Source organism: Perca flavescens, chromosome 20 (genome assembly GCF_004354835.1).
Source record: "Perca flavescens isolate YP-PL-M2 chromosome 20, PFLA_1.0, whole genome shotgun sequence".
Lineage (NCBI taxonomy): Eukaryota > Metazoa > Chordata > Actinopteri > Perciformes > Percidae > Perca > Perca flavescens.
In genome coordinates, this window is record NC_041350.1 from 5,330,518 (window position 1) to 5,345,773 (window position 15,256).

At 41.2% G+C, this 15,256-nt stretch overlaps 1 protein-coding gene across 1 annotated transcript; it reads right to left on the reverse strand.

The window, feature by feature from the left end:
* Nucleotides 1–1,563: 1,563 nt before the first annotated feature.
* gabrg1 (gamma-aminobutyric acid type A receptor subunit gamma1) lies at nt 1,564–15,256 on the reverse strand. Its single transcript, XM_028565820.1, has 9 exons — nt 14,926–15,256; nt 9,271–9,431; nt 7,430–7,497; nt 6,568–6,788; nt 6,217–6,299; nt 4,733–4,870; nt 4,448–4,600; nt 3,680–3,882; nt 1,564–2,940 (listed from the first exon to the last, which is right to left on the reverse strand). Exons 1-9 carry the CDS (start codon nt 15,000–15,002, stop codon nt 2,659–2,661), a joined length of 1,386 nt encoding a protein of 461 aa, XP_028421621.1. The 5' UTR covers nt 15,003–15,256; the 3' UTR covers nt 1,564–2,658.

Below are 15,256 nucleotides of genomic sequence, written 5' to 3' on the forward strand. Positions count from 1 at the left end.
CGAATCCGATCTTCTGTTCCAAATTTACCACGTGCAAATTTGGGTTTCCGTACCAGCCACTGTACTTCCAGGCGCTTGTTGTGTTGCAGCCATGGAGCGTAGTAAGCAGCGCTCTAGAAAAACTGTAACCAAAAATGTTTCTCTTATCTGTGAAATAAGCAGGTGACCCGTTTCAACTCCACCCCTCAAATACATAAGAACTGGAACCGAAAGAGAGAATCAGAATTAGAATCAGAATTGTTAAAATCAAAACGATGCCCAACCCTAGTTATAGTGACCAATAGTGCTCCAAACTCCTGCAAACTAAAAAACACAACGGAATATATAACTGGCCGGGTACATTGCAAGCGTAACGTATGCAGAGCGGAAGTTCCAACACTACGCTTCCACTATAATCACTGAAACTGGCTACACCGGGCACGTGAGCAGCACATAAGTGGTGCGTATACTCCGCGGAGATCCCCTCTACAAACCTAACAATAGGACAATATTTATATTTTTTTTCGCGAGCTGTGTGCTCCCCTTTTACACAGAAATAGATCATACAGTGTCTGATATGTCTTTTAAATTAAACTACCGACATACAGGAAACAACTTAACGACTGTCAGTTTCATTTTGATAGTTTCTGTTTTAATTTCTTGTTTCCCACACCTGCGTCATGTCATGCGATAACAGCCGACAATAGATTGACGTTTCACAGCGCTGTGCCGGCTCCAAAAAACTGAAGAAACAACCACAATGCCAAAGCAAAAGCTCTACGTGTCTCCTGTGAATCACACGGTCCTACGCCGTGTGTGCACAGCAGGTGTAGCCTGTTAAAAAGGTCGGCATACGTTACGCGTTCAATGTAGCCAAAGCGTAAGAGCTATTGGCCTCGCTAAGAAAATCAGGGACTATACCTTTAAGAGAGAGAACAACATATCCCTCCCTTCCACTTTCCCGCTTCTCAACAATATCAATAGCACGGTAGCAAAGAGTAAACAAACATTTGGGCTATGTTTTTCAGGTTTGATGGCAATATCTCCTCTGTGTAGACTGGAGTTTTACGTGTGCAAACATTTCCGGGGTCAGAGCTGCTATGGGTAGGTATAGGGTTTGACAGCATATCAACAAATCTGAATCCAGTGTCAAATCTGCTTATTCTACCAGAATTCTTTTAAATCATTATCAAATAGCCTGACAAGCCAGACCCACATCAAGATGTTGGGTCTTGGAACTCACCATTGGCAGGGCTCAATCTGAGGGGCGGGATAAACGGTTGTCTTTCAAATTCCCTCTGTACGCAATAGGATAGTGCTACAACCAAGCAGAGAAACGAAGAAGGTAGCAAAGCTAGTTGATAGATTAAACTTTTGCCGTATCCGGTTGGCAAAACTTTTAATAAGTCTTCCTTTTTAAAGAATGACTTCAGGGCCGTTCTTTGTTCTTTTCTCAAATAAAAGCTTAACTCCAAGTCTTCCAGAGTCACGGCCAAAGCCGATTCGAAAGCTGTTCCCAGCAGCAGCAGCAGCAGCCATAAGTCCGTCCACTGACTCTATACACGATGTGATTGGCCCGGCCAGAGTTTGGTTTCTGGGCTGCAAATTACATTTGCTGCCGGTAGGGTGCGTCTAGATTTCTAGGCTAATTATCAAATCCTATGAGGTTTGAAATTCCAACATTTGCAAGTTAGGGGTTACAGAGTCAACATTTGTCATTTTAACTGGTGAAAGTGACAGAATGCTGGGTAAAAATGAGGCCTAAATGTATTGAAATAGTTTCAATGTTGCTTTTTGGTTGATAAAAAAGAATACGAAGAGATAAAAGACGCAAGACAGTCGTACGCATTAGAGCTAAGTAAATCTGGGTATTTGCCAACCTTAATCCAAAATTATCAGAAACCATAATTTTACTGGCATGATAAATTTAAAAGTGGAATATTAGTGTGCATGTAAACGTACTAAATACCACGAGGAAAGGACTTCAATTAGCTCAGGGTCATGTTAAGGTTAAACAGTCATAAAAAACGGGATCAATCCCCCGGCAACAATTAAAAGGTCAATAGGTCACCATAATCATTAGGTATAATCCACTAGGGACAATGAATATACATGCTATACTTTATGGCATATTAACCAGTAATTGTTGACCTATCTTGCTCTGGAACAAGGTGTTAGACAGATTGAGGGACATTTGCCATACTTCATCCCGAGCGCGAGTAAAACACAAGGCAATGTCAATTCATAATTTAAAATTCTAAATTATGCTTTTTTTGGATTTTTCATGTCTGTTACTGTGTTATATAGTATTTTGTGTGTTTAATAGATGTGTAAAGTACAAATTTAACGTTTTATTCCACAGAAAGCACTTTTTCTAAACTGCCTGAAAATCCTCGCCAGGGTTTTTTGGGAAGGGGGTGCCAGGATCTCAGACAAAGCGTTTCAGGTCGAGGCGCTGCAGCAATGGGCAGTATGAGAAACATATGTTTTTTTAACATCAAAGCATGTAAACCTATTCGTGTAGACCCCAAGACGCTGAAAAGGAGTATAATAGGGGCTCTCTAATATTGTTTCTTGTTTGCTAAGTAGCTAATACTTCTGATGCTACAAGAGCAGCTATGCTAATGTAAAATGCTTGCATATGTCAAACTCCAGTTGTCCTTCTTTGAGGTAATGGTTTTACAGATACAGATAACCAATCCAATAAACCAGATTGAAAAGGCCAAAAGCAGTGGGGAAGAATATTCGTGAGTACGAATCGATCTTGGAAACCCGCACATGCATCCTGTTTTCGCGCCAAGCACCTGAGCGACAGTCGTCGAAGCAGCAGAAGAAGCTGGTGCAGTCTTTTCCATCCAAACACTCGTAAGCATAGTCAGCCTCCTCGTGATAGGGCACAATGTTGTTCATCTGCAGCAGGGACGTGCCAGGTCGGATATTCATCATGCTGGGTGCTTTCTGCTGTGAAGGAAACACACCAACGCATTCTCATGAACGGGTTCGATACAGTATAGTACAGAAAATGATGCACACCAATTCGTATGATATCCTACAAAACTAGGCGACTGCCAGATGGTCACGTGGCGCCGGCTACAGAGTTTCGTGGCACCGAGCGACAGTTGCTAGTTGTGTTTAACTGCTACAGAGCTCTGTGACGCCGGCTGCAGAGCTCCGTCGAATCAACGGCAGTTTGTAGCTGCGTTTAGCCGTCAATAGGGGACTGTTAGCCGGGTACAGGCACCGCCAGATGACGGTCCATTCAGGGACCATGGCCATTGAGTTAAGCCGAGAAAAACTGAGCGTCACGTGGAGACGACTGTTAAGTTTAGGCACCATTAGTTAAGTTTAGGGAAAATAATTTTTTGATTAAAACACTCCTGATGAATTAACATGCATTTCCTGGGTGCAAGTATATGGTTTCCTCCGACTTGAAAGCGCTGGGTTAGGGTTAGGGTTACTAAGGGTTAGAGTCAGGGTAACCCAACCACCCTGACCTCCTTCCGACACAGCCCATATCGTTCTTATACAGCAGCATTACATACAGCAAGAAATATGTGGAATGCTAACTAACAGTGCCTAACTTTTCAAAGCTATACTGTATGTTTGTATGTATGCATGTATGTCTCATGAGAACAGCCTGAAAACAAACAATTCAGTAGGTTAAAAAGAAAGAAGAGGAAATAAAATGAGTGGTAGGTACTTGTGTGTTATTGTTGGATTTAGACTTCTTGGTCTGTCTGTTGCTGGTGAAGTAGTGCAGAGTGCCATACTCCATGAGGGCAGCGAAGGTGAAGATGAAGCAGACAGAGACAAACAGGTCCATGGCAGTGACATAGGAAACCTTGGGCAGGGACTTCCTGGAGATGGTGCTTAGAGTTGTCATCGTGAGCACTGTGGTTATACCTAAATGGAGTCACAGAGACAAATTCCTCAGTGGAATATCCAATACTTTTGATCTACATTTACCGGTATTTAAAGTATGTGTCCTACATGATGAGTTTGGCAGAATATTTATGTAACAGCCAAAGAACAAATCAGTGAAGTTCCGTAGCAAAGAAGGCTTGTGTCAAAGTTGGACTCAATGTTAGATTAATCTTGTCCCTTTGGTATTCCTTGCCGAAAAGGGAGAAATGGGTTAGTGTGGGCAGTTAAACCCTAGCCCCCAAACCCTAACCCTACATCTTGAAAAATTACCTCTTCCTGGCATTTGGGTAATCATTGAAACTTATATAGTACAACTTTAAAGCCACTAAACATCAAATAATAAGTATTTCTCTACAGCAATATTATTCATGACTAAATAAGCGACAATCAAGTTAAACAACCAGGCAACAACTCAGCTGATCTGTTTCATCAGGACTGTGTGGGTGTGATTTGATCAGATTTCCAGTACAGCCATTTACAGAACCAGGCACATTTGGACTCTGACTCAGTTTAATTGTGTATGAAATATAAGAACTTAACAGACCTAGAGATGTGCGGGCTGGGACGGCATCCTTGTTGATCCAGAACGAGACCCAGGACAAGACCACGATCATACTGCAGGGAATGTAGGTCTGGATGGTAAAGTAGCCCATTCTCCGACTCAGGTCAAAAAAGATTGTCATGATTACATATTCCCCTGAAAGTTTTACAATAGGGTAGACATGCACACATACAAAGGTCTGGTTTAGTCTGAATTTTTGATGTATCAGTGCTTCATGTAAAACTGGAAACCGGCAACATGTAAGAGGCCTTGGCCATAATCTCTTACCTGACTGGGTGTGTGCCACATCAGTGGAGTTCCTCAACCCTACGAAGGCAAACTGGTAGAGTCTCCAGTACCGCTGGTCTGCCACTTCCACCGCCCGTCTCTGCCACCGGTACATGATCTCATTCTTGGGATAACCATCTACAGAAACCCCCCCACCCCAACCCCCACCCCGCCCCCCAAGACAGACACATAATAAATGAATTAGAAGCCTTTCTGATGCCTATAGATCTGTCATTGAGTGTACTGTACATCACAAGGAAACATTGCACCATGGCAAGGCAAAGGGGCGCATTCAAGATGGAACGGACCTGCCCAGTCTCAAGAAATTTCTTCAAATGAGCAAGATGTCTTCCAATGCATATAACACTCTGTGTATGGTGGGTAAACGTGTGCTTTGATAGGCATACCTGTAGCCTAATATACAGTAGAAGGGTGTTTGTGCAGATGTGACCCAGTGTGTACTCCCAGGCAATACCTAGTGTCAAAGTAATTGCTCTACCTGGCGTCTATAATGGAGGAAAGAAATTCCCTTTCATTACTTAATACGTTTGTAGTGATGTTTCAGTGTTGTATTTGACTTGAGCTTATAGTGCTTCTAAATTGAATTATTTTACACAAAGAAGTTCTCCTTGAAACAAATCAACGCATTCTCATGATCGGCTTCGTATTATATCGTACGAAATCTTATGCAAATCTTAAGGCCATTATATTATAGGCAAATAAAACCAATTGGTTACGGTTAGGGAAATACTGTGTTCATGGTTAAACTATGGGAAGCATTTTCTTAATAGTTAAAAGAAACCAGTATTGACTTTTAGTAGAAGACAGGACATAGTCCAAGGTCCCTGGTGTTAAAGTCACACGCTTTGCTTTCGATCACACTTCCCTCTTTTTTAGATGTGCGTTGGTATAACAATGTCACACTACTGCTGTCACTGCTACTAGGAGAGCATTTTTTTGCACAACTGCCAGATAATGCTTGCTAATAAGAAAAATTTTAAAATGTAGTTTTTCAGGGAAGGTTTCTTTATTCGTCCAGTAGTTTTTGTCGATGTTTATGCTCATTTCATGAAATTTAGTGTGACTGCACTGGTCCGGACATTTGTTCTCAACTCCATGGAATGGTATTGCATTTTTCACTACTGTGTGGAAGATTAAGATCATGACAAGACATGAGAGGCTAAAGTACAATGCAGGAGACGAATGGAGGATGACACAGACAACATGAATCAGACAGGGAGAAGGTGCATAATTCATTAGGTCTGTCAGAGAAAATGGGACTGTGTGACCTCCTCTCTCCGCTGGTGGAGCAGATGATAGATTGGTACAGGCTTAGAGAGGGCAGCCTCAAGCAGATGAGCCTTTTGGCAAGGAGAAGGAACAATGGCTTAGCAACTATGCTAGCCCGCACAGAAGCTTCTCCCTCTGGGCAAGTTACGGAAGTTGAAGTCGAAATGGGGAGGGGAAAACGTTTGACCACCTACAGCTTGAAAACTCCAGTGGACACGAGTGTTCATCCATTGGAAAGTTATGCAGCTTAAGGTAACACTCCGCATTAATAGTCAACCTGACAAAAACAGAATTGTGACAGAGAAAGTGTGACTGAACATAGTAAAAGGTACTTCATGCTTTCTCTGTAATTACATCAAAAAGACCATTGAATTAAACTTAAAGAGATCAAGACCTAAAACAGAGCTAAATGATATAAATACAGATACACACACTAAAGCTGCACAAACAACAAAGATTGTTGAAGAGTTGATAGTTTATTAAAATCAACAACATTTTAAATGGCTACCAAACGGTTTAGCAAACTGGCTGCATAACTGTCCTACCTCAGTGTGTACATGACTCTCCCATTGCTCCACAGCCTCAGGAGGCGGTTGGGAGTGGTGATCCAGTGGGCATCTGATTTGCGGGAATTCCTGAAGAATGTGTCGGGGATCCAGATTTTGCCTACCATGTTACTGTTGAGCATGAGCAGCTTCATCGAGCTGTTGAACTTCAGTCGGCTGTCATACCATGTTTGGGCAAAGAAGATGTCAATGGTGTATTCCTGCAGAGTTTGGAAAAACATGCAAATAAAGCCAATTAAAGAATAATATACAGAAGATATCTAAACGGTTACTTTAAGAATTCCCAGAGTAAATAGTTAATTAGCTATTGGATTGGATGGATTGCTAAGTAATTTGGTTCAGATGTTCGCCTCAGGATGAACTGTAAATAATTTAGTGATCCCCTGACTTTTCATTAATGCTAATTGCTTTAGTAATCCGCTGACCTTTCTTAAATGCTAATAACTTGGTGATCTCCTGATTTTTTTTTTAGACTAAAATCTCTCTACCACTATTGTGTGAATTGCCATTAAATTTGAAAATTGTAATGGCATCTCACTGGATGGAGGTTGAAAGCTCTGGAAAAACTCATCTGTGGACATTGGGTTAAAATACCAGTGCCAAGGAACTTTGAAAGAATGTACTTTTGCTCTCAACTATGGGATGTATTGCTTTTCATATTTCTACAGACATTCATGGTACCCAGAGGATGAATCCTGATGACTTCCTAATACTGTAAAAACACAATTTCATTGTAGGTTGTATGTGCAGGTTATTTAACATTAGTAAGGGGATGTATCAGTAAATTTCCCATTATATCAGCAAAGGAAAAGCAAAGGGAAATCAGAAAAAGCATTCTCACCATGTTGATGGGGTCCACTGGTCCAATGCTGTTGACATACACGGCTGCTTCAATCACTGTCGGCCTCACTAAAAAACATAACAGAAGACACACTGCACTGACATAGACAGAATTAACTTTCGTACATGTTTGTTAGCTGATTCCCAAAAAGATGCTGCCTGTCTGATCAACCTAAAGTGAAACAACAAGCAGCATCCTATCGCAATTCGGTTAGTGTAAGCCCACTTTTTGCCTATTGAAGCACAAGACAGTGGTGTTCAGGTGATTAGATGCATACACACGGAGTTGTCAGAAAACTCAATCTTTTGCTGTTGCTGGTTTTTCTTTGTTTGGCAATTCAAGTTGCATTGATATTTGCAAGCGTGGTCAATTCCCTGCATCGTTGGTGCCAAGTGATGTCACTTTATTTAAGCTGCGTCACACTCCGGGGGCCACCCTCTGAAAAAGACGCAGGTGTAAAAAGGACAAGGACTGCATCAAATTTTGACATTTCAAATTGTGCAAAAATGCATTTAAAAAAAAACTACTATTACATTGTTAATGAAACAATCATGTCACTTAGTCTCAGCAAATGTTTGTTTTAATGTCCAGCTTTAAACTCAATAACTTCAGTACTTTAGAAGCTATTCCATATATATCTGGTATTAGGAACACAATATCTAAGACTCTTTGAACCCTCATTTGCCCACTATGTACTATCAAGCAAAGCAAATTTTGTAGAATATTCCAGAAACATTTGACTTGAAAACTCGTTTTAGACAACAAAACATGTCACAATTACACAACCACTCAATAAATCAGAATTCTGTTCTGCTACAGTCGGTGCACACTCAATCTCAAACAAATAAAACGAACACAATGACTGCGCTTTAACATCAGCAACATCCAATCCAATCACTCCTTCTCGTGGCTGCCTGCACTTAACATGAATTTCAAAACTCTGCTGCTTTTGTGCGACCGCAGCAGATGTGTTTAGCTATAGCCGAGTCAGAGTACCGATTTGGCGTTAACTTCATAGCACAGTCAAGCAATCTGTATGACTGTTGGTGGGTCACACAGTGGTCAGCTCAGCAGCAGCTGTTTTATCATACATGGAGTCATCCTCCCACTTAAAGAAGGATGAGACCAAAGTGTGGGTCTGTACAGTTGTGCTGTTAGTTATATGTAGTTTGCTGCTAGCATGCAGACTGACGTCTGACGTCTCCATTTCAACAATGAATGAATGAATGAATGAATGAATGAAAAATAGCAATGCGTGTTATCAAAATTCACGCATAGCCGCCTCCGTAGGGCCTACGTACTGTGGCAGCCAATGAGCAGCCGACGGGACTCAATCACAATGAACAGTTTTTAATGTTCTATCAGACTAGAACTACTCGAGAGTCTGCTCTTGAGACTTTGCCCTAAACTGTTTGGATTTCAGGAATGTCCTGAATTTTTCGGGATGTCTGGTCACCCTACTGATGTGTAAAACCATGAAATAACTAACTAAAGTTACAATACACATTAATGTATTTCTATTGCATCAACGTCTTATCTTTATTATTATTATTACTATTATTATTATTATCTTATCTTAGCACATTGTGCAAATAGATAGATCCTTAAAGCGACCTATGTTAGTTTTGATGAAGAGCATTTTTTTTTTTTTTATCACTTATGAGTTTTTCATTAGTAAGGAGAATTAATCACTTTAAAAGTGGAACAAGGTTGTATACAAATTTCTGTCCTGACAGCAGCAGCTGTTGTAATTTGCACAAGGCTATTTTTCACACTTCTACTCTTTTGTGGTAACATAGCTAAAACAAAGCACACATTTCCAGAGGGTGAACTTGACTTACCTCCGATGTCAGGCCGCAGTTTGTTGTCGTAGCCCAGCAGCAGTTTATTTAGGATCAAAGTCACATCGCTCTCGTAGACCTTCGGTGATAAGACCCAAGTTTTATTTATGGGCACATCTTCGTAGTCCTCTTCTTCCTGTTTACTGGGCCCAAACGCTGCACTGTGAGTTAGAAAACAGAAACAATGTCAGACACAAAAATGTACAATATTTATACTTATACAGAGTATAACATAAAATACAAAATCTTCCACAAAATTCAGTGTCTGACATACAGACATGTTCGCCAATGGTTCCACCGCCTGGAAGTAAATCTGACAGAACTGCGTAGAGCAGGGGTCACCAACCTTTTTGACACTGAGAGCTACTTTATGGGTATTGAGTCATACGAAGGGCTACCAGTTTGATACACTCTTCTGAAATAACAAATTTGCTCAGTTTGCCTTTAGTTATGATTATTAATGATTAATGAGACTCATTTATGTGAAGACACTGGTCATGTTAATGATTTCTCACAATAATTATCAACAATGACTTAACAAGGTGGGTATCAATATTCAACTTTCATTTTTAGAACAGGCCTGAGGGCTACTCATGTGGTCCTTGGGGGCTACCTGGTGCCCGCGGGCACCGCGTTGGTGACCCCTGGCGTAGAGGGTTAGTCAAAACAGTAATCAAGTTATTTTCTGACTCAGATACCCTACACATAAATCTATACATCAGGTTACGTAAAAAAGCAGAGCAGGTAGGTACCCTGACACTGACAAACATATGGCTTGCACTGGAGCTTCTTGGAGCTCTCAGCAGCAGCCTTATGCTGTCATTATGAGCCACTATGAGTTTTCTAATGCTGCCTTGCCTATAACAACACCACAGGTAGGAAGTATACAAAGGTGTACAATACGCTCTGAACAGTGAGATCTTCACAGATACAGAGCACATGCTAAACTTACGACACAGCATGTTCGCTTGAGCATACAGCTTCTGACGCTGCCTATAGATATCCTTATCATCAGACAGGTCATTTGCAATAATATAGCCCAAATATTTCAGTGGGTGTCTGTGAATGCCAGAAACTATATGTTAAGAGTGTTTTTGCAGGTATGGATTGGCTTTGCAGCAGCAATACAGCAAGTTGTTTGTTTTGGTATGAAAAAGGTCAAACTTAAGTGTAGTATACATTTGCATTGGTTTTCAATACTCCAAAGACTCAGTGCTGCACCCAATTTTATTCCATTAAGGGTGGAAGATCCTCAGTGGCTTGGTTTTCTAGGCTCTATGAAAAGTTGAACAAATATAAAACCTCCATGGATCAAAAATTCATCGACCTTGTTTGCAGTTCGAGCTGTCCTGTTTTTACGTTGTTGGGCCGGATGTGTCATGGTTGCTGTTTTCAGTAGTTTCCTATTTTATTTTGTCAATTCATTCCCTGTGTGTTACTGTTTTCCTGTTATTTGTTCAAGGTTATGTTTTACCCATGTCTGTTCTGTTTTCCTAGTTTCATCCTTGTGTATGTTTTCATGCTTCAGTTTCCTGTTTTATTTTGTAGTCTCTGTTTCTCCTGTGTCATGTCTTGTTTACTTCCTGCCTTGTGTGTTTTCCCGCCTTTGTGATTGGCACCCCCGCCCTGATGTGTTTCACCTGTTCATCAGCCCTTATGCCACCAGTCCCTCATTACTAGCCTCATTACCTTGTGGATTTAGTCTCTGTGCTTTCTTTGTCTGCTTTCTTTGTCTGCATCGCTCCCTTTGCAGTTTGATTCCTAGTGCTTTGGTTATTCCTAGTGTTCTGGTATTTTGGACTTTTGTTTTGATATTCCTTTTGCCAGAATGGCGATTTTACGCATCAAAAACATGAGTGGCCACTTGGAAAAAAATGGCTGAAACATATCCACTTATTAATAATTGATGAATAGAAAGTGGAGACGTGTCGTTCATCTTTTTTTTACCATATATGGTGGGTTGATATGGATATAGATAGATAGAGGGATAGGTATAGCAATTGTTTGTTTGTTTTAGTCGGAGGTATGTTGCTGACCGTGTTGGTAATTTAATGAATGTTGTATAAGTCCATATGCTTGCTTGGTTTCTTTGACACTTTTACAGGCAAGAAATGCAATGATGGAAATAGCAATCATTTGTTTTGGTTATAGAAAATAAATACTTTCCCTGAGAATCATGAGAGAATCATGATCTCAATTCTTCCAAAAATCGTTATTCTCATTTTATCAAGAAGGTGCAGCCTCACCGTAGTAGTGCTCTCCAAGGACAAAAGCCAGATTTTGCTCATAAAGCATGAAAGTATGTTGTGCTTATTTCAGCAAACAAACAATCAGTTGTCTCTGCAAACACTGGAACACTATATATATATATATATATATATATATATATATATATATATATAGTCAGGATTACTTTTAAATAAAGCCACTTCTCATGTTCTGTTTCTACATTGTGAAGTACTAAAGGAGAACATATTTTTATTCTAGGAAAAGCTTTAGGGTATAAGTCACAAACACCCAGTGAATTTAGAGCAGCAGAATGCTTAGTGAATCCAAATGAAAAGAGCATTTTTAGGATTGTAACTTGGGAATTAAACAGCTGTAGGCAGTGGGTTTCCTGCCGCCCTGCTGTGTCTATTGCAGGCGGTTACACATGGCTGAACTCTCAGTCTGTGCCAAGGTGTACTGCTGCTTTTCTGATAATGAACATGGACCTGATACTGTAAAGAGACCTGAGGACTTCAGCCCAGGCTGTTAAATTACCTTTCTTAGACTTCTAATTCCAAGGACCTGACCTCAACCATGGCACAATAACCCAGTGCAGCAGAAACGAACCTTACCACTCTGTGCTATCACTTGAACAGAAATAATACTGTACATGACTCACTACGATACCATGTCATTTCATCTGATTCATGTCTGCTCAATGTTAAAAAAAAAATGGATAAAAATAGCTTACCTTTCCGCAATTTTGTTGCCACAAATTTAGAATAATATTTTTTTTACTTTTTCCCCCCCCAGAAGTGGGGCTTAAGGATGGTACGGTTGGTCTGGTAATCTGCCTGTGTCCTGCAAACACCTTGAACAAGATATCTGGGCAGCTGACGGAAGATTGCCATGAAATTTGCTATGGATATTAATGGAGGACTATTCCCAATGAATTTGAAGACAACCTTTCACTTTGTGCCTAGCACCGCCGTTAGATCCATATTCCCTTAACCAACATTATGGCCAAAACTAATTTTATTTGAGCTGTACATGGCTGCTGTGGATATACTAACACATTCTCACTCCCATCATGTCAAAAAGTGACGCTCGGTCAGGTGGCTTTGGCGTTTTGTTAGTGATGCAAAAAGTCTGCTTTAGCGTCATATTTAGACGCGCTTGGTCAGCACTCTTGGCATCACTGTTTGACATTCTGGGTCGGAACCATTGACTGTATAATATTAATGGACAAAGCATCCGGTTTGGCGAAGTGCTGCAAATGCGGAAGTGCCTTAAACCTGCATTCTATCGAGGTCGGTTTCTGTGGAAGTCTATGAGAAAGTGACCCACTTCTCACTTGATTTATTACCTCAGTAAACATTTTCATAATGAGCTTATGGTCTCAATCGCTAGTTTGAAGTCTTCTGCAACACAGAATGATAATTTTTTTAATTATGGTCTCGTTGATTTTAAAATCGGCGATAAGGCAGGGGGTGTTTTCGGGCGTGGCTATGATTTGATTGCCAGTGAAAGTGTGTAACGTAACGTGGCTCCTCCCTCACTTGTCTAAAATCGTCACCCGTAACGGCAAACTCGATGATGGATAGCAGATCTCCACCAACCAATGGGTGACGTCACACATGCTCTGTCCATTAATATTAACGGTCTATGGTCGGAACGTATGCGGCACAAGAACGGGACAGTTAGGGTTAAAGAAAGATGGTGGGTGGGGTTACAAAATGTACGTTTCGGTGACATGCGGGACAAGAACGGGACTTTGTATTTCTACTTAAATGTTGGGAGTTTTCTTACTCAGTTCATTACAGAACAGACAGTTTTTTTCACTGTGGCTCTGCCTTTAGCACTGAGCTGTGGTGGATGATGCTGCTTGAGTTCATCTGAAGTTTAAAAGCTGGCGAGGCAGAGTTCTGCTGAATCTTCTCGCTTCGATTCGATGTGTTGATTCAACTGGAGCCCTTGAGACTTTTTTTTAGCACCAGTTCAGTTTGTTTCAGCATGTTTTTCTTCAGGCACTTTTCTGTCATTTGTTCAAGTGGTTGCTTCGCAAGCTAAAACCGTCCGCTTCGCACACATGCCACAACAGCCGGTATCATTCGAGTACTTCTGGATGTGGCAGGACTCACAGTTGTACTTAAAGTCAGAGGTATACAAAGTCAACACATTGTGACTTTAAGTACAACTCTGAGTTCTGCCACACACTACGTTTCGATTTCAATCTAACAGATCCCTAAATGCAAACATGTAAAACAATCGACTGTGCATTTGAAAGACAGGCACATTGGTAAATGGAATAAGAAAAAGTTAACTTTTAAAATTTGTTTAGCACTTTTATTTTGAAATATAGTAGCAAATCTGGCAAACGCCATGATTTTTTTTCTTTTTAATTAATTTCTTGTTTTTAATTAGAGCTTTCTAAGACAGGCTCCAAATCTCACTTTGTCGGGTGACCTTAAAGTGTCTGAGAGAGTAATATGCAGAATGATGAATGTTGAATACAGGTCCAGGACTGACAGTCTACTCTGCGGATCAGCAGCTTCTGCTTCATCTTTTCACATTTGTCATCTGGAAGAGCATAGGCATGTCCTTAGCAGGGTACAATTTACACCTCTGTGGCCAGCTGACAGAGGTTTCCTGTTGGGGGGTGAGGGAAGTGATGTCTTCTGAGGTACTAAATCATCACTCGCCCGTCCATCAATAGCCCACATAATATTCTGCCATATGACGGACCATAGGCGTATATATTCCAGGGTCGATGCAGGGAATTACTGGAATTGTTGGGGCTTTGTAAATTATAGTGTGGTCTAGACCTACTCTATCTGTAAAGTGTCTCGAGATAACTCTTGTCATGATTTGATACTATAAATATAATATAATATAATATCCTTTTTACCAGTAAATCGCCTACAGTATTTTCTCAACGATTTTTGACACAGGAAATGAAGTGTTTGACTCTCCAAATTTTCTGGGGGAGGACACCCAGCCCCCTGGTTATGTGCCCCCCCAATGTTGAAACAAAACCTATGCCCCTGTGACAGACCCTCTAGAAAAATACTCAGATGCAGGTGTAGGCTAATAAAGCCCACCCTGTTTTTTTTCTCTCCAAAAACACACTCTATAAATCAAATCACATGGGTTCCGCACAGATTAGGAAAATGCAGATCTATGGCTCAAGGTGGGTTCATTTTAACAAACATTTCCCGGATCAAATGTGTTCCTCTATAGGGCCCCCCTGGCCCCTACCCACCCCCGCTAAGACAATGACCCGCTGCACTGTGATCACCGGTAGAACACCTTAACAAGATGCAGCGATTCCTGTCGGAGGAGGCGGCAACATCTGCAACCATTCCCCCACCCCTGTCAAACCTCCCTCCTCTTATCATAATGGAGACATACCCCTGCCCCCCTTCACATCAATATAGACACACTTACCAGAGTCCGAGGAGAGCCAAAAGCAGCCAGGGGTTCATGGCTCTGTCCGGCACAGCTCTGACAAAAAGCCGCTTCATGCTCTGCTCCAGAGCGGTGAGAACCGACTGAACAGCGTCCAAAAATCCGAGTTATCTATCGTCAGGTCGCGTGTATAGGTTAAACGCAGCCGATGAGGGTTAATTGTAGCGACGCTAGGATGAGAGAAATTCGTCCATGGTGTGTGTGTGTGTGTGTGTGTGTGTGTGTGTGAGGAAGGGGGAGGATGTGGCAGAGCTGACTCTGCTTTAGTCCATCTGCAGTGCCGCTAACAGGCGGCTCTGACACGCTGCTC